Source organism: Balaenoptera acutorostrata, chromosome 6 (genome assembly GCF_949987535.1).
Source record: "Balaenoptera acutorostrata chromosome 6, mBalAcu1.1, whole genome shotgun sequence".
Classification (NCBI taxonomy): domain Eukaryota; kingdom Metazoa; phylum Chordata; class Mammalia; order Artiodactyla; family Balaenopteridae; genus Balaenoptera; species Balaenoptera acutorostrata.
The window spans coordinates 36375416-36402105 of NC_080069.1; the positions used below are offsets into that span (position 1 = coordinate 36375416).

The 26690-nt window shown below is 39.6% G+C and overlaps 1 protein-coding gene across 7 annotated transcripts in view; it reads left to right on the forward strand.

Moving 5' to 3' along the window:
* The first annotated feature begins 1656 nt into the window (after positions 1-1656).
* Positions 1657-26690, forward strand: part of SLC35D2 (solute carrier family 35 member D2) — a 68574-nt gene continuing 43540 nt past the window's right edge. For all 7 annotated transcript variants that reach the window (XR_009008732.1, XM_057549114.1, XM_057549113.1 and 4 more), the window contains exons 1-3: positions 1657-1850; positions 21211-21244; positions 23160-23246. Coding sequence is in view for 6 of the 7 variants with exons in the window: in XM_057549114.1 (XP_057405097.1) it covers positions 1699-1850; positions 21211-21244; positions 23160-23246 (273 nt within the window). In the remaining variant the exon portion in view is untranslated. The remainder of the gene's footprint in view (positions 1851-21210; positions 21245-23159; positions 23247-26690) is intronic.

Sequence of the window (26690 nt, forward strand, 5' to 3'; positions counted from 1 at the left end):
AAGCAACTGTTTAGTGTGAGTTGTGGTTTAAACAAAGTAAGGATGAGATTTTGACAGTAACTTAAGTTCCTGGAAGTATGTATATAGAAGCAAATTAAATGCAAATATGATTAAGGCTGTCTTTAAAAGTGACTTTAAAATAGTCCTAGACTTCTCTGGTGGTCCAGTGGTTAAGACTCCGAGCTTCCAATGCAGGGGGCTCTGGTTGATCCCTGGTCTGGGAGCTAAGATCCTGCATGCTGTGCAGCATGTGTGTGTGGGGTGGGGTGGGGTGGGGTGGGGGCGAAGCAGGACTGTTTTGCAGCCAAAACTTACTTGGAGACTCACTGGAAACATAGTTGATCTTTTTGAGGAAATTAACCAAAATGACTTCCATGTTCAGATATTTGGGTTCAACTTGAATATGAATTTATTTTCTATTTTAAACAGTCTTGTGTGTGTTTGTTCCTTTCCTGTTTTGGGTAATGTAGACTCTTCCTTTCTGGCTCTTTTAGTGCTCGTTATTTGTCAGAAGTTCTGCTTTAGTTCTTATCAGTACTGAAAATGTTTTTGGTTGTTCAGTGACTCCAATAGAAAACCATTGCATGGCATCGATATAGTTAGGCTCAAATATCTATTTAACTTGAAATCTTTAGCTTTTCTAAAAAGTTGAAATTTCAGATTTTTAAAATTAATTATTTAGAATGAAAATATGGGACATTTAATTGAAAAAATGCTAGAGCAGGTAGACTCTGGTCAGAGTAGGCAGTTCTGGGAGGCCCTCCTTCAGTTAACATGAACAACAACCTGATGTTTAGACGCACCCATGTAGAAAAGAAATGGGCAGGGGGAGAACCTGCCTTAAAGGACCCAGAGGCAAGAACAGCCTGGAGACTTTGCACCCACTATACCCCTAGCCATTCCACTCCTAGGTATTTCCCGAAGATAAATGAAAATATACGTTCACACAAAAAACTTGTACATGAATGTTCATGGAAGCATTTTTTGGCAATAGCCCTAAACTGGAAACAACCAAACATGCCCAGCACCTACCTAGTGAATGGATAAACAAATTGTGGTACTACTCAACAATGAAAAGACTCGAACATGGGTGAGTCACAAAAATAATGAAAGCGAAAAGAGCCTTGAAAGAGTACATGCTCATTTATATGAATTTTCTGAAAAGGCAAATCTAACCTAGGGTAATAGAAATCAGAATGAAATGGGGGGGGGGTCGACCAGTGGGACACAAAGGGCACTTTTTGGGGTGATTGAAATGTTCTGTGTTTTGACTTGGGTGGTTACACGGGTGTATGCATTTGTCAAAACATCGACTGTGGACTCGTAAAATTGCATTTCATTGTATGTAAATTGTAAGTTAAAAATATTGGAAAAAAAGAAAGCAAAACAAACCCTAAGTCTTAACGTTTCTCACCAAGGCAGCCGTTTGGAGGAAGGTAGGGTTTTTAAACTCTCCCAGACCCGTTTCTGTTCTCCTTTTAGACACAGACAGAGAGTGGTGCTTTTGAGGACGAACTCCAGCCGAACCCGCTCCCTCCGCGTCGGCAGCGTGGGGCGCCCGGCAGGGCTCTCGGGCTTGGAGGGTTCCCGCCGTGGCCCTTCCTGTTTCGGCCGCGCCCTCTCCCGCGCCGGCCGGGGGCGGGGACGGAACTGGGGCAGCGCGGGCCGGAGTGCGGCCGAGACTGGCAGCCGTGGGACATGACGGCAGGCCGCCAGGCCGAGGGCTCGGGTACGGACCCCGCCTCCGCGCGGCTGCCCTCCCGGGTGGCCAAGCTACTGTCGGCACTCTTCTACGGGACCTGCTCCTTCCTCCTCGTGCTGGTCAACAAGGCGCTGCTGACCACCTACCGGTGAGGCGGGCGCCAGAGGTCCGGGCGGGGTCCGCGGGGGCCCCCGGCTGCTCCGCGGCAACCTGCCCCGGGACCTTCCCGTTCCGGCGCCGCGTTGTCCGGCGGGAGCTGCCCTGACCCCCGAGGTCCCCGTGTCGAGGAGAGCGGCGGGGCTGCCCCTGCCCTCGGTGCACCTTGGCCGCGCCCTGGTCAACGGGCGGGCGGGGACAGCGAGCGGGGAGCCTCACTGCTGACTCCCGTGCCAATGTGGGCGGCTGTGTGCTTGGCACATGGACCACGTTTTCACAGGGTCGGGACCTTCGGAGTGTTCTGAAAACCAAACCACAACCTAGCAAAGTCATTCAACTCTCAGTGAGTGCGGGCACACCTCACCGCCACTTACTGCTGTAGGACATTCCTCGCAGCTGTGCTTGTAGAGCTACCTCCCAGTGCTTTCACAAGTACCGGTGAGCTGGAACAAGTGATCTGAATGTGTTCTTCAAATGTGACTATTCTTTATACAAATCAAGATGTTCAACCATCAGAAAAGTCCTGAGTGGATAAGTTTATTCGCACTGTTTGATCATTCATTCTCAGATTATCAGCATGTTCATGGAAGAATGGGGAAAACAATTAAAAATTCATATTCTATACTTTTTTGGTTGAATGTGCAGTAAACCAGCAAATTTGTAGTTCCTTGAACCTATTTGTAAAGACTAGAAAATCCTGTTTAATTCTGCTTTCGTTGTATAGGCATTGAAAGAGCTGTGCATTTAGACCCAGCTCCACCACTTAATAGCTGTGCCTCTTGGGCCAGTCTCAGAGTCGGCAGTTTTTTCAGATGCAGAAACTGGATAATTACAACTCTGTGAATTACCTCCCAGATCTCTGGGCGAGCTGTCAGAAGTGAGGGCTCCTTGTAAACTATACTGTGCTGCAAGAATGTAAAATCAGAATTTTATAAAGAGCCCAAAGAGACCTTAGAGTATCTTCTTTTTATTTTATACTTGCAAAAGCTGAGACCTACATGAGCTTGGCTGGTTCCACCTCTAACAGATATTTACCAAGCACCTACTATGTGCCAAGCCCATCACTGGCACCAGGGAAGCAGCTGTGAAAAATGCAAAGCTCCTGCTGTGGAGATTCCGTATCAGCGGTAGAGACAGAAAATAAACAGGTGGGCTCATGAATAAGCAAGGTGATTTCAGGTATGCTATGAGAGTGCCTGGGGTGGAATGGTTGGGGCTAGAGCATTACACACAGAAGAAAATGTGCTGAAGTGGGCACGAGCTTTGCCTGCTGGAGGAACAGAGAGAATGTCATTCTGGCTAGAATGAGCAAGTGGGAGAAGGTAGGAAAGACAACGTGGAGGTAGGCAGGGAAGGCAGGATCAGTTCCTTCATTCATTCAATAATATTTACTAAGCCCCTGTTATATGCCAGGCACTGTTCTAGGCATTTGCGATACAGAAGTGAACAAAGCAGATCAAAGTTCCATATGTCGTGGAGCATCCATCCATATTCCTGGAGCATACCCGGAGCCTTCTAGTCGATCAGTAAATAAACTGGTAGAATTTATATAAGTCAGATGCAGCTGTGTGGTCAGGAGAAAAAAATAAGGAAAGGGAGTTAGGGACTGTGGGCATGGGGAAGAGTTTTTAGTCTCAGCGTGATCAGTGAAGCCTCATTAAGGAGGTGACAGTTGAGCCAAGGCATGAGTAAGGTGAGGGAGATGGGGGAAGAACATTCCAGCATGGAAGAGTAAGGAGTTTATGTGGGAATGGTACTAGGTAGGGTCCCAGGGTAATGGATTTCTAGATTGTGTAGGGCCTTTGTGGCCACCGCGGAAGCTCTCAGGGAGCTTCTGGAAGGTGTCAAGCAAAGGAGTAACATGATCTAACTCCCTGTAGCTGCTGTGTTGAGCGCAGATATTGGGGGACCGGGGTGGAGGTAGAGAGACCATGATAAATAGTTTTCATTTTAGTCTAAATGCAATTTGAAGTCCCTTGGAAGGTTTTAGCATGGGTAGTGACACGGCATCGTTTGTATGATTAACAAGATTTCTTTGGCTCTTGGGTGGGTGAAAAACTGATGGTATTGGAGCTAGGAATCGATTGTAATATTCTAGATAATTTTTAGTGGTGGCTTGGACTGGGGTGGAGGGTAGCAGTGGATATGGAGGGAAGGGATGGATTTGGGATATTTTCTGGTGTTCCTAGGGCTATTGATATTCTTTTTTTTTTTTTTTTTTTTTTTTTTTAGTGTGTTAGCATCTGCTTTATAACAAAGTGAATCTGTTATACATATACAATATGTTCCCATTTCTCTTCCCTCTTGCATCTCCCTCCCTCCCACCCTCCCCATCCCACCCCTCTAGGTGGTCACAAAGCACCGAGCTGATCTCCCTGTGCTATGCGGCTGCTTCCCACTAGCTATCTATTTTACATTTGGTAGTGTATATATGTCCATGACACTCTCTTACCCTGTCACATCTCACCCCACCCCCTCCCCATATCCTCAAGTCCATTCTCTAGTAGGTCTGTGTCTTTATTCCCGTCTTGCCACTAGGTTCTTCATGGCCTTTTTTTTTTTTTTTTTTTTCCCTTAGATTCCATATATATGTGTTAGCATACTGTATTTGTTTTTCTCTTTCTGACTTACTTCACTCTGTATGACAGACTCTAACTCCATCCACCTCATTACAAATACCTCCATTTCATTTCTTTTTATGGCTGAGTAATATTCCATTGTATATATGTGCCACATCTTCTTTATCCATTCATCCGTCGATGGACATTTAGGTTGCTTCCATGTCCTGGCTATTGTAAATAGAGCTGCAATGAACATTTTGGTACATGACTCTTTTTGACCTATGGTTTTCTCAGGGTATATGCCCAGTAGTGGGATTGCTGGGTCGTATGGTAGTTCTATTTGTAGTTTTTTAAGGAACCTCCATACTGTTCTCCATAGTGGCTGTATCAATTTACATTCCCACCAACAGTGCAAGAGTGTTCCCTTTCCTCCACACCCTCTCCAGCATTTATTGTTTCTAGATTTTTTGATGATGGCCATTCTGACCGGTGTGAGATGATATCTCATTGTAGTTTTGATTTGCATTTCTCTAATGATTAATGATGTTGAGCATTCTTTCATGTGTCTGTAGGCCATCTGTATATCTTCTTTGGAGAAATGTCTATTTAGATCTTCTGCCCATTTTTGGATTGGGTTGTTCGTTTTTTTGTTATTGAGCTGCATGAGCTGCTTGTAAATCTTGGAGATTAATCCTTTGTCAGTTGCTTCATTTGCAAATATTTTCTCCCATTCTGAGGGTTGTCTTTTGGTCTTGTTTATGGTTTCCTTTGCTGTGCAAAAGCTTTTCAGTTTCATTAGGTCCCATTTGTTTATTTGTGTACTTATTTCCATTTCTCTGGGAGCTGGGTCAAAAAGAATCTTGCTGTGATGTATGTCATAGAGTGTTCTGCCTATGTTTTCCTCTAAGAGTTTGATAGTGTCTGCCCTTACACTTAGGTCTTTAATCCATTTTGAGTTTATTTTTGTGCATGGTGTCAGGGAGTGTTCTAATTTCATACTTTTACATGTTCCTGTCCAATTTTCCCAGCACCACTTATTGAAGAGGCTGTCTTTTCTCCACTGTATATGCTTGCCTCCTTTATCAAAGATAAGTTGACCATATGTGTGTGGGTTTATCTCTGGGCTTTCTATCCTGTTCCATTGATCTATATTTCTGTTTTTGTGCCAATACCAAACTGTCTTGATTACTGAAGCTTTGTAATATAGTCTGAAGTCAGGGAGCCTGATTCCCCCAGCTCCATTTTTCGTTCTCAAGATTGCTTTGGCTATTCGGGGTCTTTTGTGTTTCCATACAAATTGTGAAATTTTTTGTTCTAGTTCTGTGAAAAATGCCAGTGGTAGTTTGATAGGGATTGCATTGAATCTGTAGATTGCTTTGGGTAGTAGAGACATTTTCACAATGTTGATTCTTCCAATCCAGGAACATGGTATATCTCTCCATCTATTTGTATCATCTTTAATTTCTTTCATCAGTGTCTTATAATTTTCTGCATACAGGTCTTTTGTCTCCTTAGGTAGGTTTATTCCTAGATATTTTATTCTTTTTGTTGCAATGGTAAATGGGAGTGTTTTCTTAATTTCACTTTCAGATTTTTCGTCATTAGTGTATAGAAATGCAAGAGATTTCTGTGCATTAATTTTGTATCCTGCTACTTTACCAAATTCATTGATTAGCTCTAGGAGTTTTCTGGTAGCATCTTTAGGATTCTCTATGTATAGTATCATGTCATCTGCAAATAGTGACAGCTTTACTTCTTCTTTTCCGATTTGGATTCCTTTTATTTCTTTGTCTTCTCTGATTGCTGTGGCTAGGACTTCCAGAACTATGTTGAATAATAGTGGTGAGAGTGGGCAACCTTGTCTTGTTCCTGATCTTAGTGGAAATGGTTTCAGTTTTTCACCATTGAGGACAATGTTGGCTGTGGGTTTGTCATATATGGCCTTTATTATGTTGAGGAAAGTTCCCTCTATGCCTACTTTCTGCAGGGCTTTTATCATAAATGGGTGTTGAATTTTGTCGAAAGCTTTCTCTGCATCTATTGAGATGATCATATGGTTTTTCTCCTTCAATTTGTTAATATGGTGTATCACATTGATTGATTTGCGTATATTGAAGAATCCTTGCATTCCTGGGATAAACCCCACTTGATCATGGTGTATGATCCTTTTAATGTGCTGTTGGATTCTGTTTGCTAGTATTTTGTTGAGGATTTTTGCATCTATGTTCATCAGTGATATTGGCCTGTAGTTTTCTTTCTTTGTGACATCTTTGTCTGGTTTTGGTATCAGGGTGATGGTGGCCTCGTAGAATGAGTTTGGGAGTGTTCCTCCCTCTGCAATATTTTGGAAGAGTTTGAGAAGGATAGGTGTTAGCTCTTCTCTAAATGTTTGATAGAATTCGCCTGTGAAGCCATCTGGTCCTGGGCTTTTGTTTGTTGGAAGGTTTTTAATCACAGTTTCAATTTCAGTGCTTGTGATTGGTCTGTTCATATTTTCTATTTCTTCCTGGTTCAGTCTCGGCAGTTTGTGCATTTCTAAGAATCTGTCCATTTCTTCCAGGTTGTCCATTTTATTGGCATAGAGTTGCTTGTAGTAATCTCTTATGATCTTTTGTATTTCTGCAGTGTCAGTGGTTACTTCTCCTTTTTCATTTCTAATTCTATTGATCTGAGTCTTCTCCCTTTTTCTCTTGATGAGTCTGGCTAATGGTTTATCAATTTTGTTTATCTTCTCAAAGAACCAGCTTTTAGTTTCATTGATTTTTGCTATTGTTTCCTTCATTTCTTTTTCATTTATTTCTGACCTGATCTTTATAATTTCTTTCCTTCTGCTGGCTTTGGGGTTTTTTTGTTCTTCTTTCTCTAATTGCTTTAGGTGCAAGGTTAGGTTGTTTATTCGAGATGTTTCCTGTTTCTTGAGGTAGGCTTGTATTGCTATAAACTTCCCTCTTAGCACTGCTTTTGCTGTGTCCCATAGGTTTTGGGTCGTCGTGTCTCCATTGTCATTTGTTTCTAGGTATTTTTTGATTTCCCCTTTGATTTCTTCAGTAATCACTTCGTTATTAAGTAATGTATTGTGTAGCCTCCATGTGTTTGTATTTTTTACAGATCTTTTCCTGTAATTGATATCTAGTCTCATAGCATTGTGGTCGGAAAAGATACTTGATACGATTTCAATTTTCTTAAATTTACTATTGATATTCTTTACAAGGTCTATTAGTGTGTTGCAGCATGCTTGCTGGCGTCCATGGGGAACAGAAACCCTCCCTCAAAGAAATTAGAATGAATAGATACGTAAACATGGATCATTTAGTATACAATGCAAGCAAATGAAAGAAAAAGAAACACCTACTGTAAAAAACAAGAGAATGCTATTAATAGGCTTTTTGGGAGTGTTGACAGTTATGTCAGTTGAAGTTTGAAGATAAGTCTCTACTTTCTGCTCTTGACTAAGTAGTGTGCTCACTGACCATGGCAGTCAGTGCCTCCAAAAACATGTGTCTTCTTGTTGGAAGCAGGACCAGTAAACACTGGTTAAGCGCTTGGAAGATGAAGGATAGTGTCCGACCAGAAAGAATTTATATGAGACATCTCATGCTCTAGCCTTTTCATCTTTAAAATTTTGAGTTCCATGATGGAAGGAGGAAATTGAGTTTTTGTCTCAGCAAGGCAAAGCCCCTTATAACCTTATAAGTAAATATTTCACATTTCCGTAATGTAATATACAGTTGGAGGGCCCTGTTCAAAAAACATTGTTTATTCTCTCTCTCAAAATGCTTTAGGAGCACGTTTTTGAGGGGAAGAGGGTTGGGGTGATTTGGTTATAACAATAAACCATGGAAATCTGATCCAAACATTAGCTGTTTGAGGACAGAATGTTGTGTTGTAGGATAGAAGGAAGGATCTTTCTGTAGTCACCTAATTTGCAGGATTACGGGAATGTAGCTCAGGGGATGTTTTTTTCTCTTCCAGTTTGAGTAGATTGTGTCTGGTTGGGGTACAAGACTGATGGGTGGTCTTAGTTATTGTTAGTTTTAGGTCGTTGAGATGCTAAATTTACCTGGTTGGACAGAGAGAGCCTTTGAAGGACTTGGACTGTCAGACCCTGTTGGGGCGAGAGGGAGAGGCACGAATCTGTGGCCACTTGGTGACACTAGTGGTTCTTCGGAATCACATTCATGAGGGTTGTGCAGGCAGTCTGGAGTTGTTGCTTTTGTTGCTATTTTAATACTATTCTCTATGACATGCGGAAGATTCACTAATGATGCTTAATAAAAAATATAAACTTAGTTGTATTCAGTTCAACAAGTATTTGCTCCATATTTGCTGTGTGTCTACTTTTATGCAATCGAAGGCTTTAGGATCATTTAATACAGTGGTTTCCAAACTTGCTTGGTAATGTGAATCACTTGGAGAGTTTTTTTTTTTTTAAAGCTATTGAATCTGAGTCTCCAGTGGTGGGTGCTGGAAGTCTATATTAAAGAACAAAAACAACTCCTAATTTTCTCTTACTCTGATGAAAACCGGCTCTCTCCTGAAGATGCTGTTCCATTTGGCCCCTGGAAAGGAGCTGGATCCTGGTCACACCCCAGGTGTGGCCAGGAGGTGGGGTTGAGTCCTCGTAGCTTCCCACTGCCCCTGCTCTGTGGAGAGTCCAGACTCAGCACTCACTTTCTGTACTCTCTGTAATGGCTCCTGAGCTTCTGTGGCTAATTTAGTGGAGTCCTGGTATTCCTCTCCACCCAGACTCGCATAAGCCTTCAGGACTTTGGGATACACACACTGAACCATCACAGCCCGCCTTGTCCCACATCCCGTGGTCACTCCTAGGGTCGTGTGCTCAGTGTGACCCTGCCAGCCACTCCAGTCCCTGTGCAGGATGTCCGCGCTCGGCGCTGCAACCCAGCTCATTTCTGCCACATCGCCCTTCAGGCATCCCTTCCCTCCTGGTCCAGCAGGAGGGCCCCTGCGCTGGAAGCCACAAGACTCCTTTCCAGCTCCCGCCTTGGCTGGTACTTGTCCTGCACAGCCTACCTTCTGCGTCCTTCCTTCAGCACTGAGCAGCTCTGACTGTCCTGGGAGAAAAAACACTTCCGGGCTGGCTGGGTTGACGTTGAATTGATGATCACAAGCCTCAACCGGCTCTAGTACCACCTGCTAGTTTCTTCTGGGGGATTGCTTTCCTTGTCACAGAAATGACTCCTTCCCACTTTCTCTTTTACCCTGAAACCTCCCACACCCCCATCCTCCACTCTCCTCTGCTACTTCATTGAGGAAATTGAAACCGTCAGATGATGTCCCCTTTCTGCTATGACGGACAGAGCATCTTGTTCCTGTGGAAGGTCCAGTTCCCCACTTCTGGATGTCCCCTTCTCCTGGCTCCTTTCATTATTCTCCTCTATTCTGCGTCAGCAACCTCTCTCTACTGGCTTAAAACATGTTTAGGTTTCTCAAGCAAAAATAACCCTCCCTTGATCCACATGGGTGCTCATTTCTCTGTTCCTTTCAGAGTCAGACTTTTCAAAGAGTTGTGCACACATACTGTCTTTACTTCCTTGCATTCACTCCTAAAATAATTCAATTAAAAAATTGGGAGTTATTTAAATACAGAAATGTACAAAGAAGACAGTAATATTGCATATTCCCACTACCTAGAATCAATATTTTGAAATATTTTTTTAAAGAAAAGTCATTCTGTGTGATCATTATAAAGAATTCAAACAAAAGAAAAATATTAGGGTAAAATTTTAAAAATTACTATAATTGACATTAGGCAATAACTTCAGACGTCTTTTTAGATGGATGGATTGGAGAAAGATTCATAGATTGAATTACTTTTTATATAAAGTATATATTATAGATGCTACTTATTTACTCATTTCTTTATAAATTGTTTTCTTTAATCCAAAAAGGAGTGGGAAATGGAGGGGGGGGGGGTGCTTTCATTTAATTATTTAATTTTTTGAGGATCACCTAAGTCCCTCCACCACTTTTTATTATGAAAAGTTTCAAGCACACAGAAAAGTGGAAAGCAAAGTACAATGAACACCCATACACATACCACTGAGGTTCAGTAATTAACATTTTGCTATATTTGCATTTTCCCCTGAACCATTGAATATAAGCTGCATACATCATGACACTACACTCAGATATTTCAACATGCCTCTCCTGAAATGTGGATATTCTCCTACATAGTATCATTTTTGTTCTTAACAAACTTAACAGTAATTTCCTAAAATAATCGAATATCAAATCTATAATCATTCCAATTATCCCCAAGACGTTTTTATGGTTGTTTTAAACATTTGAATCAAGATCCAATCAAACTTCATGCAACGCATACAGTTATGTCTTTTTAGTTTATTTTAATCTAGAAAAGTCCCCCATTCCACCTCTTTCCCCTGATACTGACTTTGAAAAGCCTGGGCCAGGTGTGTTGTAAAGTGTCCCATATTATGGGTTGTCTGATTTATTTTTTGAAGTCTCACTTAACTTACTCTCTGTTTTTTTTTAACTGAAAGTTAGATCTAAAGGCTTGATTACATTCAGATTAAACATTTTTTGGCAAGACCACTTTATAGATGACCCTGTAAACTTCAGCTTGCATCATATGAGGGATTGTGCTACCATTAGTCATGCTGGCTGTGTTTGAAGGCTTACTAAAGGTGAGGACTGCCAGTTGCATGTACGTATGAAATGTAGTTTAACTGAACTGAATGGAGAAAAGAGAAATTAGAGTTCAACAAAAAGAATTGCTGACTTTCAAATATATATTTTTTCAATTTCTGATAGTATATATGGCTTCTCTGCTATGAATGATGACATTTGCATACTTCTTCCCATCTTTCCTCCCCTCCATGTCTTCTTTTATAGTGTAGCATCCTGTTGTGTAATTATTCCCACAGTTGTTTGAATCTGTTCTATATTAAATGGATACAGTAGTCAGCACCCTTTTATCACAGTGTCTCCATTTCAGAGTTCATTATTTTGATTTGACTCCTAATTGGTTGATTCTGTTGTATGGTAGTATTTTTATGGAGAGTTCATGGCTGCTGTATTAATCGTGTTGAATATTCTTAACAGCTTTTTCTGCAACAAGTGTGCTTTTAGATCTGGAGAGTTTACTTATTCTCCCCATGTCAAGGAAAAAAATTTGCCTTTTATCTTTTAATCATTTTCTCTCTTCACTGAGAGAACAGCACAGCAATTAGCCCTCTCTGGTGATATCTATCTTCTATATCTGTTTATGTTTGAGAGTTTGTCTTTTCCCTGCTCATTCACTGTGATTACCTCATCTTGGTAATTCAGTTTAAAGCAGTGGCCATTTAGTTCTGTGTTGCTTCGAAATGGTTCATGTGGCAGTGATGGTTTTTTTTTTTTTAAATATCTTTATTGGAGTATGATTGCTTTACAATGTTGTGTTAGTTTCTGCTGTATAACAAAGTGAATCAGCTATATGTATACATATATCCCCATATCCCCACCCTCTTGCATCTCCCTCCCACGCTCCCTATCCCACCCATCTAGGTGGGCACAAAGCACTGAGCTGATCCCCCTGTGCTATGCGGCTGCTTCCCACTAGCTATCTATTTTACATTTCGTGGTATATATATGTCCATGCCACTCTCTCACTTTGTCCTAACTTAACCTTCCCCCTCCCCGTGTCCTCAAGTCCATTCTCTACATCAGCGTCTTTATTCCTGTCCTGCCCCTAGGTGCTTCAGAACCTTTTTTTTTTTTTTTTTTTTTTTTAAGATTCCATATATATGTGTTAGCATACAGTATTTGTTTTTCTCTTTCTGACTTACTTCACTCTGTGTGACAGACTCTAGGTCCATCCACCTCACTACAAATAACTCAATTTTGTTTCTTTTTACGGCTGAGTAATATTCCATTGTATATATGAGCCACATCTTCTTTATCCATTCATCTGTTGATGGACACTTAGGTTGCTTCCATGTCCTGGCTATTGTAAATTCTGCTGCAATGAACATTGTGGTACATGACTCTTTTTGAATTATGGTTTTCTCAGGGTACAGGCCCAGTAGTGGGATGGCTGGTTTGTATGGTAGTTCTATTTTTAGTTTTTTAAGGAACCTCCATACTGTTCTCCATAGTGGCTGTATGAATTTACATTCCTACCAACAGTGCAAGAGGGCTCCCTTTTCTCCACACCCGCTCCAGCATTTATTTGTAGATTTTTTGATGATGGCCATTCTGACCGGTGTGAGGTGATATCTCATTGTAGTTTTGATTTGCATTTCTCTAATGATTAATGATGTTGAGCATTCTTTCATGTGTCTGTTGGAAATCTGTATATCTTCTTTGGAGAAATGTCTATTTAGGTCTTCTGCCCGTTATTGGATTGGGTTGTTTGTTTTTTTGTTATTGAGCTGCATGAGCTGCTTGTAAATCTTGGAGAATAATCCTTTGTCAGTTGCTTCATTTGCAAATATTTTCTCCCATTCTGAGGGTTTTCTTTTGGTCTTGTTTATGTTTTCCTTTGCTGTGCAAAAGCTTTGAAGTTTCATTAGGTCCCATTTGTTTATTTGTGTTTTTCTTTCCATTTCTCTAGGAGCTGGGTCAAAAAGGATCTTGCTGTGATTTATGTCATAGAGTGTTCTGCCTATGTTTTCCTCTAAGAGTTTGATAGTCTCTGGCCTTATATTTAGGTCTTTAATCCATTTTGAGTTTATTTTTGTGTATGGTGTTAGGGAGTGTTCTAATTTCATACTTTTACATGTACCTGTCCAGTTTTCCCAGCACCATTTATTGAAGAGGCTGTCTTTTCTCCACTGTATATGCTTGCCTCCTTTATCAAAGATAAGGTGACCATATGTGCGTGGGTTTATCTCTGGGCTTTCTATCCTGTTCCACTGATCTACATTTCTGTTTTTGTGCCAGTACCATACTGTCTTGATAACTGTAGCTTTGTAGTATAGTCTGAGGTCCAGGAGCCTGATTCCTCCAGCTCCATTTTTCGTTCTCAAGATTGCTTTGGCTATTTGGGGTCTTTTGTGTTTCCATATAAATTGTGAAATTTTTTGTTCTAGTTCTGTGAAAAATGCCATTGGGAATTTGATAGGGATTGCATTGAATCTGTAGATTGCTTTGGGTAGTATAGTCATTTTCACAGTGTTGATTCTTCCAATCCAAGAACATGGTATATCTTGCCATCTGTATCATCTTTAATTTCTTTCATCAGTGTCTTATAGTTTTCTGCATACAGGTCTTTTGTCTCCCTAAGTAGGTTTATTCCTGGGTATTTTATTCTTTTTGTTGCAATGGTAAATGGGAGTGTTTCCTTAATTTCTCTTTCAGATGTTTTCGTCATTAGTGTATAGGAAGGCAAGAGATTTCTGTGCATTACTTTTGTATCCTGCTACTTTACCAAATTCATTGATTAGCTCTAGTAGTTTTCTGGTAGTATCTTTAGGATTCTCTACGTATAGTATCATGTCATCTGCAGACAGTGACAGCTTTGCTTCCTCTTTTCTGATTTGGATTCCTTTTATTTCTTTTTCTTCTCTGATTGCTGTGGCTGAAACTTCCAAAACTATGTTGAATAATAGTGGTGAGAGTGGGTAATCGTGTCTTGTTCCTGATCTTAGAGGAAGTGGTTTCACTTTTTCACCATTGAGAACGATGTTGGCTGTTGGTTTGTCATATATAGCCTTTATTATGTTGAGGTAAGTTCCCTCTATGCCTACTTTCTGGAGGGTTTTTTTTTATCATAAATGGGTGTTGAATTTTGTCGAAAGCTTTCTCTGCATCTATTGAGATTATCATATGGTTTTTACCTTCAATTTGTTACTATGGTGTGTATCACATTGATTGATTTGTGTATATTGAAGAATCCTTGCATTCCTGGGTTAAACCCCAATTGATCGTTGTGTATGATCCTTTTAATGTGCTGTTGGATTCTGTTTGCTAGTATTTTGTTGAGGATTTTTGCATCCATGTTCATCAGTGATATTGGCCTGTAGTTTCCTTTCTTTGTGACATCTTTGTCTGGTTTTGGTATCAGGGTGATGGTGGCCTCATAGAATGAGTTGGGGAGTGTTCCTCCCTCTGCTATATTTTGGAAGAGTTTGAGAAGGATAGGTGTTAGTTCTTCTCTAAATGTTTGATAGAATTCACCTGTGAAGCCATCTGGTCCTGGGCTTTTGTTTGTTGGAAGTTTTTTAATCACAGTTTCAATTTCAGTGCTTGTGATTGGTCTGTTTATATTTTCTATTTGTTCCTGGTTCAGTCTCAGAAGGTTGTGCTTTTCTAAGAATTTGTCCATTTCTTCCAGGTTGTCCATTTTATTGGCATATAGTTTCTTGTAGTAATCGCTCATGATCCTTTGTATTTCTGCAGTGTCAGTTGTTACTTCTCCTTTTTCATTTCTAATTCTATTGATTTGAGTCTTCTCTCTTTTTCTCTTGATGAGTCTGGCTAATGGTTTATCAATTTTCTTTATCTTCTCAAAGAACGAGCTTGTAGTTTTATTGATCTTTGCTCTTGTTTCCTTCATTTCTTTTTCATCCATTTCTGATCTGATCTTTACGTTTTCTTTCCTTTTGCTACCTTGGGGTCTTTTTTGTTCTTCTTTCTCTAATTGCTTTAGGTGTAAGGTTAGGTTGTTTATTTGAGATGTTTCTTGTCTCTTGAGGTAAGATTGTATTGCTATAAACTTCCCTCTTAGAACTGCTTTAGCTGCATCCCATCGGTTTTGCATCACCATGTTTTCATTGTCATTTGTTTCTAGGTGTTTTTTGATTTCCTCTTTGATTTCTTCACTGATGTCTTGGTTATTTAGTAGTGTATTGTTTAGCCTCCATGTGTTTGTATTTTTTACAGTTTTTTTTTTACTGTTATTGATATCTAGTCTCACAGTGTTGTGGTCGGAAAAGATACTTGATACGATTTCAATTTTCCTAAATTTACCAAGGCTTGATTTGTGAGCCAAGATATGATCTATCCTGGAGAATGTTCCATGTGCTCTTGAAAAGAAAGTGTATTCTGTTGTTTTTGGATGGAATATCCTATAAATATCAATTAAGTCCATCGTGTTTAATGTGTCATTTAAAGCTTGTGTTTCCATTTTTATTTTCATTTTGATCTGTCCATTGGTGAAAGTGGGGTATTAAAGTCCCCTACTATTATTGTGTTATTGTTGATTTCCCCTTTTATGGCTGTTAGCATTTGCCTTATGTATTGAGGTGCTCCTATGTTGGGTGCATAAATATTTACAATTGTTATTTCTTCTCTTGGATTGATCCCTTGATCATTATGTAGTGTCCTTCCTTGTGTCTTGTAACAGTCTTTATTTTAAAGTCAATTTTGTGTGATGTGAGAATTGCTACTCCAGCTTTCTTTTGATTTCCATTTGCATGGAATATCTTTTTCCATCCCCTCACTTTCAGTCTATATGTATCCCTAGGTCAGAAGTGGGTCTGTTGTAGACAGCATATATACAGATCTTGTTTCTGTTTCCATTCAGCTGGTCTATGTCTTCTGGTTAGAGCATTTAATCCATTTACATTTAAGGTAATTATCAATATGTATGTTCCTTTTACCATTTTCTTAATTGTTTTGGGTTTGTTTTTGTGGGTCTTTTCCTTCTCTTGTGTTTCCTGCCTAGAAAAGTTCCTTTAGCATTTGTTGTAAAGCTGGTTTGGTGGTGATGAATTCTCTTAGCTTTTGCTTGTCTGTAAAGATTTTAATTTCTCCTTCGAATCTGAATGAGATCCTTGCTCGATAGAGTAATCTTGGTTGTAGGTTTTTCCCTTTCATCACTTTAAATATGTCCTTCCAGTCCCTTGTGGCTTGCAGAGTTTCTGCGGAAAGATCAGCTGTTAACCTTACGGGGATTCCCTTGTATATTATTTGTTGCTTTTCCCTTGCTGCTTTTAATATTTTTCTTTGTATTTAATTTTTGATAGTTTGATTAATATGTGTCTTGGCATGTTTCTCCTTAGATTTATCCTGTATGGGACTCTCTGCACTTCCTGGACTTGATTCACTCTTTCCTTTCCCATATTAGGGAAGTTTTCAACTATAATCTCTTCAAAATACTTTCTCAGTCCCTTTCTTTTTCACTTCTTCTTCTGGGGCCCCTATAATTCAAATGTTGGTGCGTTTAATCTTGTCCCCGAGGTATCTGAGACTGTCCTCAATTCTTTTCATTCTTTTTTCTTTATTCTGCTCTGCAGTAGTTATTTCCACTATTTTATCTTTCAGATCACTTATCCATTCTTCTGCCTCACTTATTCTGCTATTGATTCCTTTTAGAGTATTTTTAATTTCATTTATTGTGTTGTTCATATTGTTTGTTTGCTCTTTAGTTCTTCTAGGTCCTTGTTAAACATTTGTTGTATTTTCTCCATTCTATTTCTAAGATTTTGGATCATCTTTACTATCATCACTCTGAATTATTTTTCAGGTACACTGCCTATTTCCTCTTCATTTGTTTGGTCTGGTGGATTTTTACTTCAGTCCTTCATATGCTACATATTTCTCTGTCTTCTCATTTTGCTTAACTTACTGTGTTTGGGGACTCCTTTTTGCAGGCTGCAGTTTTGTAGTTCCTGTAGTTTTTGGCATCTGCCCCCAGTGGGTAAGGTTGGTTCAGTGGCTTGTTGAGGCTTGCTGGTGGAGGGGACTTGTTCCTGTGTTCTGGTGGATGAGGCTGGATCTTGTCTTTCTGGTGGGCAGGACCACGTCCGGTGGTGTGTTTTGGGGTGTCTGTGAACTTAGTATGATCTTAGGCAGCCTCTCCGCCAATGGGTGGGGTTGTGTTCATGTCTTGCTAGTTGTTTGGCATGGGGTGTGCAGCACTGGAGCTTGCTAGTCGTTGAGTAGAACTGGGTCTTTGCGTTGAGACGGAGGTCTCTGGGAGAGCTCTCACCCATTGATATTATGTGGGGCCAGGAGATCTCTGGTGGTCCTATGTCCTGAACTCGGCTCTCCCACCTCAGAGGCTCAGGCCTGACACCTGGCTGGAGTACCAAGTGTCAGCCAGATGGCTCAGAAGAAAAGGGAGAAAAAAAAAGCAAGCAAGCAAGAAAAAAATAAATTAAATAAAGTTATTAAAATAAAAAATTATTAAAATTAAAAAGGTAATAAAAAAAAGAAAGAGATAGAAAAAAAAAGAAAGAGAGCAACCAAACCAATAAACAAACCCTCCAATTGTAACAAGCGCTAAAAACTACATTAAGATAATCATAAAAATTAGAAACTAGTCAGTCACATACAGCAAATCCCAAGTCTACAGTTGCTCCCAAAGTCCACCACCTCAATTTTGGGATGATTCATTGTCTGTTCAGGTATTCCAGAGATGCAGGGTACATCAAGTTGATTACGGAGATTTAATCCGCTGCTCCTGAGGCTGCTGGGAGAGATTTCCCTTTCTCTTCTTTGTTCACTCAGCTCCTGGGGTTCAGCTTTGGATTTGGCCCCGCCTCTGTGTGTAGGTCACTTGAGGGCGTCTGTTCTTCCCTCAGACAGGAGGGGGTTAAAGGAGCAGCTGATTAGGGGGCTCTGGCTCACTCAGGTTGGGGGGAGGGAGGGGTACAGAATGTGGGGTGAGCCTGCAGCGGCAGAGGCTGGCATGATGTTGTAACAGCATGACGTTGTAACAACGTGACGTTGTAACAGCATGACGTTGTAACCGCCCTGGCAGTGGTGGGCTGCACAGGTTCCTGGGAGGGGAGGTGCGGATAGTGACCTGTGCTTGCCACAGGCTTCTTGGTGGCTGCAGTAGCAGTGTTAGCGTTTCATGCCCGTCTCAGGTGTCCACACTGATAGCTGTGGCTCGTGCCTTTCTCTGGAGCTTGTTTAGGTGGTGCTCTGCCCTCTGTGGGTAGACAGGGAAGGAATCCCCTCTCCTCGTGTACCTCGAAACAATGGTCTCTTGCCTCTTAGGCAAGTCCAGACTTTTTCCCGGACTCCTTCCTGGCTAGCTGTGACGCACTAGCCCCCTTCAGGTTTTGTTCACGCAGCCAACCCCAGTCCTCTCCCTGGGGTCTGACCTCCGAAGCCTAAGCCTCAGCTCTCAGCCCCCACCCCCCACTGCAGGTGAGCATACAAGCCTCTCAGGCTGGTGAGTGCTTGTTGGCAATGATCCTCTGTGCAGGAATCTCTCCGCTTTGCTCTCCGCATCCCTGTTGCTGTGCTTTCTCCATGGCTGCGAAGCTTCCCCCCCCTGCTCCGTCCCCACCAGTGAAAGGGCTTCCTAGTGTGTGGAAACTTTTCCTCCTTCACAGCTCCCTCCCAGAGGTGCAGGTCCCATCCCTATTCTTTTGTCTCTGTTTTTTCTTTTTTCTTTTGCCCTACCCAGGTGCGTGGGGATTTTCTTGCCTTTTGGGAAGTCTGAGGTCTTCTGCCAGCTTTCAGTAGGTGTTCTGTAGGAGTTGTTGCACGTGTAGATGTATTTTTGATGTATTTGTGGGAAGGAAGGTGATCTCCATGTCTTATTCCTCCGCCATCTTGAAGGTCCTCCCCCAGTTATGTTGTTTTGATCCTCAGTTGCCTTCCTTATATCTGTAGGTTCCCTTTTCATTTCACTTGGTTGCTTTGTTATCTCAATTTTGAGCTCTTGTTTTATTGATATCTTCTTATTAAGGTGTTCCGTAGCTGGAAGCAGTTATAAAGGGTGCCTTCTCTCCCTGTGTTATGTTCTCTTCTAGGCTGAGCTCTTTGTCTTCCTTCTGTAAGCCTTTCGTTGTTGTTGTTTTGTTGTTTGTTTATGTTGTGGTTTTATTATCTTGCTTCATGTTGCAGGTTGTATTCCTGGGCAAGGAGACTCTCAGATACAGGGGAAGTATACTGGGCAGAGCTCTTGGGACCCACTCCTGTTGGGGAGTGAGGGAAGCAGGATTAGGTAGAGGGAGAAGCTGGGCTGTGCTTTATCACAACAAAGCCTGATCCCAGGGCCTCTGGAGCTGGAATGGCTCTACAGAGCTGTCTTGAATTGGGGTGAAAGCCCCTGGCTTTTATACCCCTGCATAGACACACAGGCTTGGAACACAGGCTGCTCTCAGGGAGTTGGGGTGCTATTGGCAAGGCAGCTTTCTTCAGCTGAGGTTGCTCTTGAGCAACTGGGGAATGAGTGCTTCAGTCCAGAAGAGGGTGTCTGGGTGGCGCATCTGGCATCCATTAGAGTTCATTTTATTCTCACGGTGGTGCTGTCCAGGCAGTCATTCGGTTTTCTCTGATAAGGTAGGTTGGTTCTTTATTCTTTTCTTACCCTATCTGAAATAGGTATGTTTCCCTTTGACATACAGATTGAGGGCTGAGGTGGTGTTGTTGGTGGTGGTGGTGGTGGTTTTTTAGGTGATATTTCCCCTTTTTTAGTGGACTGAGAGAATGACTGGGAGCCAGTGAAGGGCTGGAAAATGAGTGAGCCCGGCGAAGTGATGTGCCGCCTTATTAAGTATGGTATGAGGTAGGGGTTAAGATTCTGATTCCAGTTACCTAGGGCCATTTGTTAAAAGACCGTCCTTTCCCTACTGCTTGCATGGTCATCTTTGTCATGAATCAGGTTTCCATAAAGGTGTGTATCTGTCCCCATCTGTGTTCTCTTGCTTTGTCCTGTTAGACTATCATTGTGCAAATACCGCACTCTCTCATTTATTGTAACTTTAAAATGAATCCTGGGGACTTTCCTGGTGGTTCAGTGGTTAGGACTCCATGCTTCCACTGCGGGGCACAGGTTCAGTCCCTGGTCGGGCAACTAGGATCCCTGCATGCAGTGTGGCGCAGCCAAAAAAAAAAGAATCCTGGCATCCAGTAGAGTCATTCCTCCAACTTTGTTTTTCTTCAGGATTATCTTGGATCATGTTTGCTTTTTGCCTTTGCATTCAGTCTTAGGATCAGTTTGTCAGTTTCCACAAAATACCTGCTCGTGTTTTTACAGAGAGATTTGATTTTATAGGTCAGTTTGTGGATAATGGTTCACTGCAATATTGATTCTAATCCATGAAATTTATTTAGGGCTTCTTTAATTTTTAAAATATTGATTTATAGTTTTCTATGTAGAGGTATTTCTTAGAAATCTTTTATTAGATTTGTACCTGGGTATATTATTTTGAAAAAAGGAAAACCGTATAATGAATCTCCATGTAGCCATCATCCAGTTTCAACAACCTTGCTAAATTTATATCACTCCTCCTCTCAATCCCAACCTCTCCCCCAAAATTATTTTGAAGCAAATTAAAAATATATTTTCATATGCATTTCAATATGAATTTCTGAAAGATAAGAGGGACTTTTTTGTTTAAAAAAAAAAAAACTACCACCCCAATATTATTTCATGCCTATAAAAGTAAAAATAATTCCTTATTACCATAAAATACCCAGTTAGTGTTATTTGATGTTTTTTGGGTGGTATTGTAAATGAATACCTTTAAAATTTTATGTTCTTTGTGTTTTTGTGATATATAGACATAGAAATGATTTTTTTCATGTGTTCGTCTTGTATCCAGTAGCCTTGCTAAAGTTATTTATTATTTCTAGTAATTTATCCCCAGATTACTTTAGCTTTCTACGTATACAATTTTGTTGTTTGTTAATATGACAGTCTGCCTCAAGGGGCAATAGAAGTTTGCCAAGTTTAGCAATGATCAGTTTAAAAAATGGAAAAGAAATGAACAAATGAAAAGTGAACAAATTTGACAATTTCACTAAGACTGAAAAAAAAGTCTAAGACTTTTTAATAACTCCTATCATTATGTGTTGTATATTGTCTTCAACTTTTTTTATCAGTTGCTAATATTATTTGTTATTCTATATTCTTTGTAGTTTCCCATCACCAATTGTTCTTGGAATTGGACAGGTAAGTGAAAAAAAAAATTACCCTCTTAATTAGTTGTCAGTACACATGATGAAATTTTAAGTGCTTTTGTTTAAGACTGTGGTTTACGAATTTGTTCAGCTGGCAGAGGACTATGGTACTCTTGGTGAAACAACAGAAAGTATTGACACACATCTTATTTCATTTTACCATTTAGGAACAGTTGTATTTGTAGGAAAAAACAACTAATTTTAACTTCCTTAATAGAATTTAATTACTCTAAAGCAAGGGGGCAGCAGACTGAAAGCCTTCAAGGTCTGCTGGGTAACAGATGAGTGTGCACAGTTTAAGCCACTGTGCCTGAGAAGAAAAGGGTTAGGGAGATGAGGTGAGGCCCACTAGGGATCAGGGAAATCTAATTTTTACATCAAACCCCCTAATTTGTAAATGGTGGCAACAGATTCATATTTTCATAAAACTCTCTACAGGCCAAACAAAACATGTTTGCAGTTTCCTTCCTGAAGTTTGTGATGTTTGTTCTCAAGTGTAAGGATAAACTTGGATAAACTTTCAAACTTACCCCATTTGGCTGTTTCTGAAATTTTCCATTAATATTAATTTGTGGCTTTTTTACTTTTTTGGTCATATGCTGATGATTTCTATTAGGCACTTGGTAACAGGCACCAAAGTTTTTTGTTTTTGTTTTCCTTTAGTTTATAAGGAGAAAAACTTAAAATTATAAAAATTGTATCTGTTAACTAAATTTTAAATTGTGAATCTGGAATTTATATGATTAAACATTATTCTAGTTAAATGTTTTGCTAATAAGGTACTCTTTGCACATCATTTTAGGGAGAAAAAAATCACGAGGAAACAATATCTTTCCTTAAGGTCAAAAAATTTATATCTTTATGGTTCAATGTGAAAATATGTTAAAAAGTACTTTAAAAGATCAATAGTATGTGGTAATGTGCCCTTTGTAATGCCCAAGGCAAATAAATTCACTGGATTGTACTCGATTAAGGTAAAAACGTTTATGATTTGCAGTTTGTGGGGGAAGAAGCCAGCAGACCAAATTTAAAAAGTCTAAATTGCAGAATATTTTAAATAAGTGTTGGTATATTTCTGTAAGAATTATAAAGTAAGTCATATATACAAACTACAATTATAATTCAGGGTGGGCTTGAGTTATATAAATCTATTATAAGTATTAAGTTTGTACACTCAGGCTCAAGGTTTAGGATGATAATCATTTTGAAGGAGACCTTAAATTTTTGCATCCTAATGTGGAGAAAAGTAAGTTCTAAAATTTGTGTAGAAAGATGATATTAAAACTTTTTATTTTATAATAATAACCTGGAGTATTTCTGATATACCTGGTGTAATCCAGATTAATAGCATTTGAATGAGATATTTTTGCAACACCGGCTAGATTGGAGAGAAAAATAAATCCCTTTTAAAATTTGTTTTCCTCTTAATTTGACTTATGTGTTATAGAAATACTATACTTTACAAAATATGTTTATGTGTGGAATTTGCCTCCCTTCCCCCTTCCTTTCATCCCCACACTTACTTTCTGGTGTAAGGTGACCATATGCTCAGTACATAGGAAGGATGGTCCAGGATCAACAAGCAGCCTCACCGACTGTGGTCACTCTGGTCAGTTTTGGGGACACTGTTCCTTTTTCCCGCTGTTGTCGTTCCTTGAGCCCCTTGAGATATCGTGTGTACGTTATATTTGATGTTATACTTTTTACCTATAGTTCTGGTGCAATCTATACGGTGGCAAGAAAAACAATTTTAATATTTCAAGGAATAATAATTTTTTTGGAACCTAGAAAATGGACTTTTCAGATATATATATATTTTTGGTGAATCTCTTTTCTTTTGATGTGTTTGTACCTCAAATAGTCTTTACAGATATTTTGCTGAAGTTTTTCTCTTCCCTTTTCTTTAGATGGCAGTTACCATAATGATACTATATGTGTCCAAGCTAAATAAAGTAATTCACTTCCCTGATTTTGACAAGAAAATTCCTATTAAGGTATGTGATGGAAAGTACATATAGCTATGATGGAAGATGTAGAAATGCTATAGAATTACACATTGATCTTAGAGTACAGGTCCGTTTCTATACACACTGTGCTTCCTGCTGGCAGTGGGTAGAAACTTCTTAATAAAGATTTCATATCATTCAGTGGTCCACTAATGTAACATAATAATAGTAAAAGTATGTGCTTAGCAATGGATATTAAATAAATACTATGTGTCTTCTGAAATGGCAAAGCTTTCTAACAGGAATTGGCAAGCTTATTTGGTAAAGGACCAGATAGCAAATAATTAGGCTTTGTGGGCCAGACCATCTCTGCTGCAGCTATTCAGCTCTGTACCATGAAAGCAGCTGTAGATGATACATATATAAATGAATCGGTGTAGTTGTGTTCTAATAAAACTTTATTTGCATAAATAAAAGATGGGTTAGATTTATCTCTTGGGCCCTCCCAATTTGTTGATCCCTGTTTTAAATTTTCATTTTTAGCTTGGATTGATAACAGTTGTGAGTAGAATGATGAATAAACACATTTTGATATACGTAGGTTTTTTTCCACGGTGGAACTAGAAACATGAGACCTGCCATTCCTTCCTGGGAATGTGGAATGGAGCTAACTTTTATTGTACAGTTGCTGGGTGACATGCATGAGGCCAGACATTTAATTCCTAGAGCAATCCCATACGACAGGTGGTATTAAATTGATCATGGTGACATTTTTGGATTTAGGGAGGTTAAATCAGACTGCAGTTCCTTGAGAGTGAGGACCTCACATGGTTTGTTCACTGCCATGTCTCTAAGGCCTGGAAAAACACTGGCATCTAGCTCTGGATTATTCATCAGGTCGACATGCTTCCTGCATCAATAATCAGGGACAGCCACAAAAAGGGAAAAAAATATTAAAGTATAGGAAAGATATTAACCCAATCATCAAAAGAAAAATCAGAATATTGTTGGGCTTGCTTACACTTAGCTTATGATATAATTTTTAAATACTTTCAACAATTGTGAAATATGATCTAGACATAGGAAAAAAGGCATCATACATGACTGTGTAGTTGAATGAATAATTACCCTTGTAATCATTACCTAGGTCATGAGATGGGATCACAAAATCCTTCTTACCCACTATTCTGACTTTTGTAGTAATAATTTTCTTGCTTTCTTTGTAAGTTTTCTAAATTTGTATGTATCCTTGAATTATGTAGTTTAGGTTTGCCTATTTTTGGATGTTATATAAAGGGAATTAAACTCTATATATTCTTTTGTATCTTGCTTCTTTCACTTAATATTATGTTGGTAAGATTTATCCACATTGTTGTGTGTAGCTGTATTCTTTTATTTTCATTGTATAAATATATTACAATTTATTTATCTGTTTTACAGTTGATGGTAATTGGGGTTGTTTCTAGTTTGGGCCCTAGAAAAATAAAAAGTACTGTTCTGAACATACTGATAGTTGGATCTTGGTGCACAAGTATTAGTCACCTAAGGCTCCCATAACAAAATACCACAGACTAGGTGGCTTAACAGAAATTTATTTTCTCACACTTCTGGAGGCTGGAAGTCCAAGATCAAGGTGCCAACCGGGTTGGTTTCTGATGAGAGTTTCTCCTTGCCATATAGACAGCTGCCTTCTCACTGTGACCTCACGTGGCCTTTACTCTGTGCCTATGCACTCCTGGTGTCTCTTCCTCTTCTTATAAGGACACAAGTCCTATTGGATTAGGACCCCACACTTATTACCTCATTTAACCTTAATTACCTCCTTAAAGGCCCTATCTTTGCATGCAGTCACCTGGGGGCTAGGGCTTCAAAATGTGAATTTTGAGCAGATATAATTCAGTCCAAAACAGCACATGTGCGTGAGTTTTTTGGGAAGCTTATCAAGAAGTGAAACTGCTGACTCCTAGGGTGAGCATATTGTCAACTTGAGTAGATAATGGCAAACTGTTCCCCCAAGTGGTTGTACCAGTTCCCACTCCTGACGAAAGCGCATGAAGGTCCCTATTGCTCCTCATTCTTGCCAATCCTTGGTATGCCAGTCATTTTAAATTGTGCTGATCTGGTGGGTGCATAATGACATCTTCTTGGCTTTTATTTGGGTTTCCCTGTTTATTAATGAGGTTGAGTGCCTTTTCATTTTTTAGTGCCCATTTGGGTATCCTCTTTTATGAAATACTTGTTCAAGACTTTTGCCCATTTTTCTGTTGGGTTGATGTCTTTTTCTTACTGATTTGTGTAGGAGTTTTAAAAAATATGTTAATGATAGTCCTCTTGTTAGTTATATACAGCATTACAAATATATTTCCCTGCTCTGTTTCATATCTTTTTATTTTCTTTATTATGTATTTATCTTGTATTCCTTTATCATGTATTCCTTATCATGAAAAGGAATCTTAATTTTAAAATAGTTAAATTTTATCAGTCTTTTCCTTAATAATTAATCACTATTTTTCTTATTTAGGAAATTCTTCCCTACTCTGAGGTTATGAAGATATTTTTCTAGATAAAAGATATATTGTTTTTCAGAGTTAGGTTTTTAATCTGCTTGGAGTTGATTTTTATGGATGGTGTGAGGTAATGGTACAATTTCATTTATTTTTTCATTTGTCACAGACTCAACTGAAAAGTTTATCCTTAATATTGTGCCACTTATATCATGGTACTATTGTTCACATATGTTTCTAAGCTCTCCATGCTTTTTCATTTGTCTATTTGTGTTTCTGCACCATTACCTCACAGTCGTAATTACTATTGCTTTATGCAAAGTCTTGCTATCTGGTAGAGCAAGTCTTTCCTCCTAACTTCTTGGTTCTTCACATTTTTATGTGAATATTAGAAGCAGGTTGTCAAGTTTCATGAAAAATAACCCTCTGGGATTTTGACGGGAATTGCATTGAAGCTCTAAAGCACTTTGGGATGAATTGACGTCTTTAAAGTGTTGAATCTTACAATCCATGTACATGGTATACATACCCCTTCTTTAATTGCCCTCAGTAAAGTTTTATAATTTTCTCTATAGAGTTCTAACAGTTTTTGTTAGATTTGTTCTGAGGTACATCTTTTTTTTTTTTTTTTTTTGCTATTGCATGTATCTTTTAAAAACAGGGGAATTCCCTGGCGGTCCAGTGGTTAGCACTCCACGCTTCCATTGCAGGGGGCACAGGTTTGATCCCTGGTCAGGGAACTAAGATCCCGCATGCTGCGTGGCACGGCCAAAAAACCCCCAGATTATTTAGAAAGTTAGAAGTATATCAACTAAAAATTATTCACAACGTAAAAGTTGAGAGTTATGTTTTATTCGGCAGGAATTTTTAGTACTTCAAGCCTGGGAGGCAGCATCTCAAGTAACTGTGAGAGAACTGCTCTGAGGAGGTGAGGTGAGGAGCCAGGACATATAGGAGTTTTGCAACAAAGGGCAGGTGGTCTGAACAT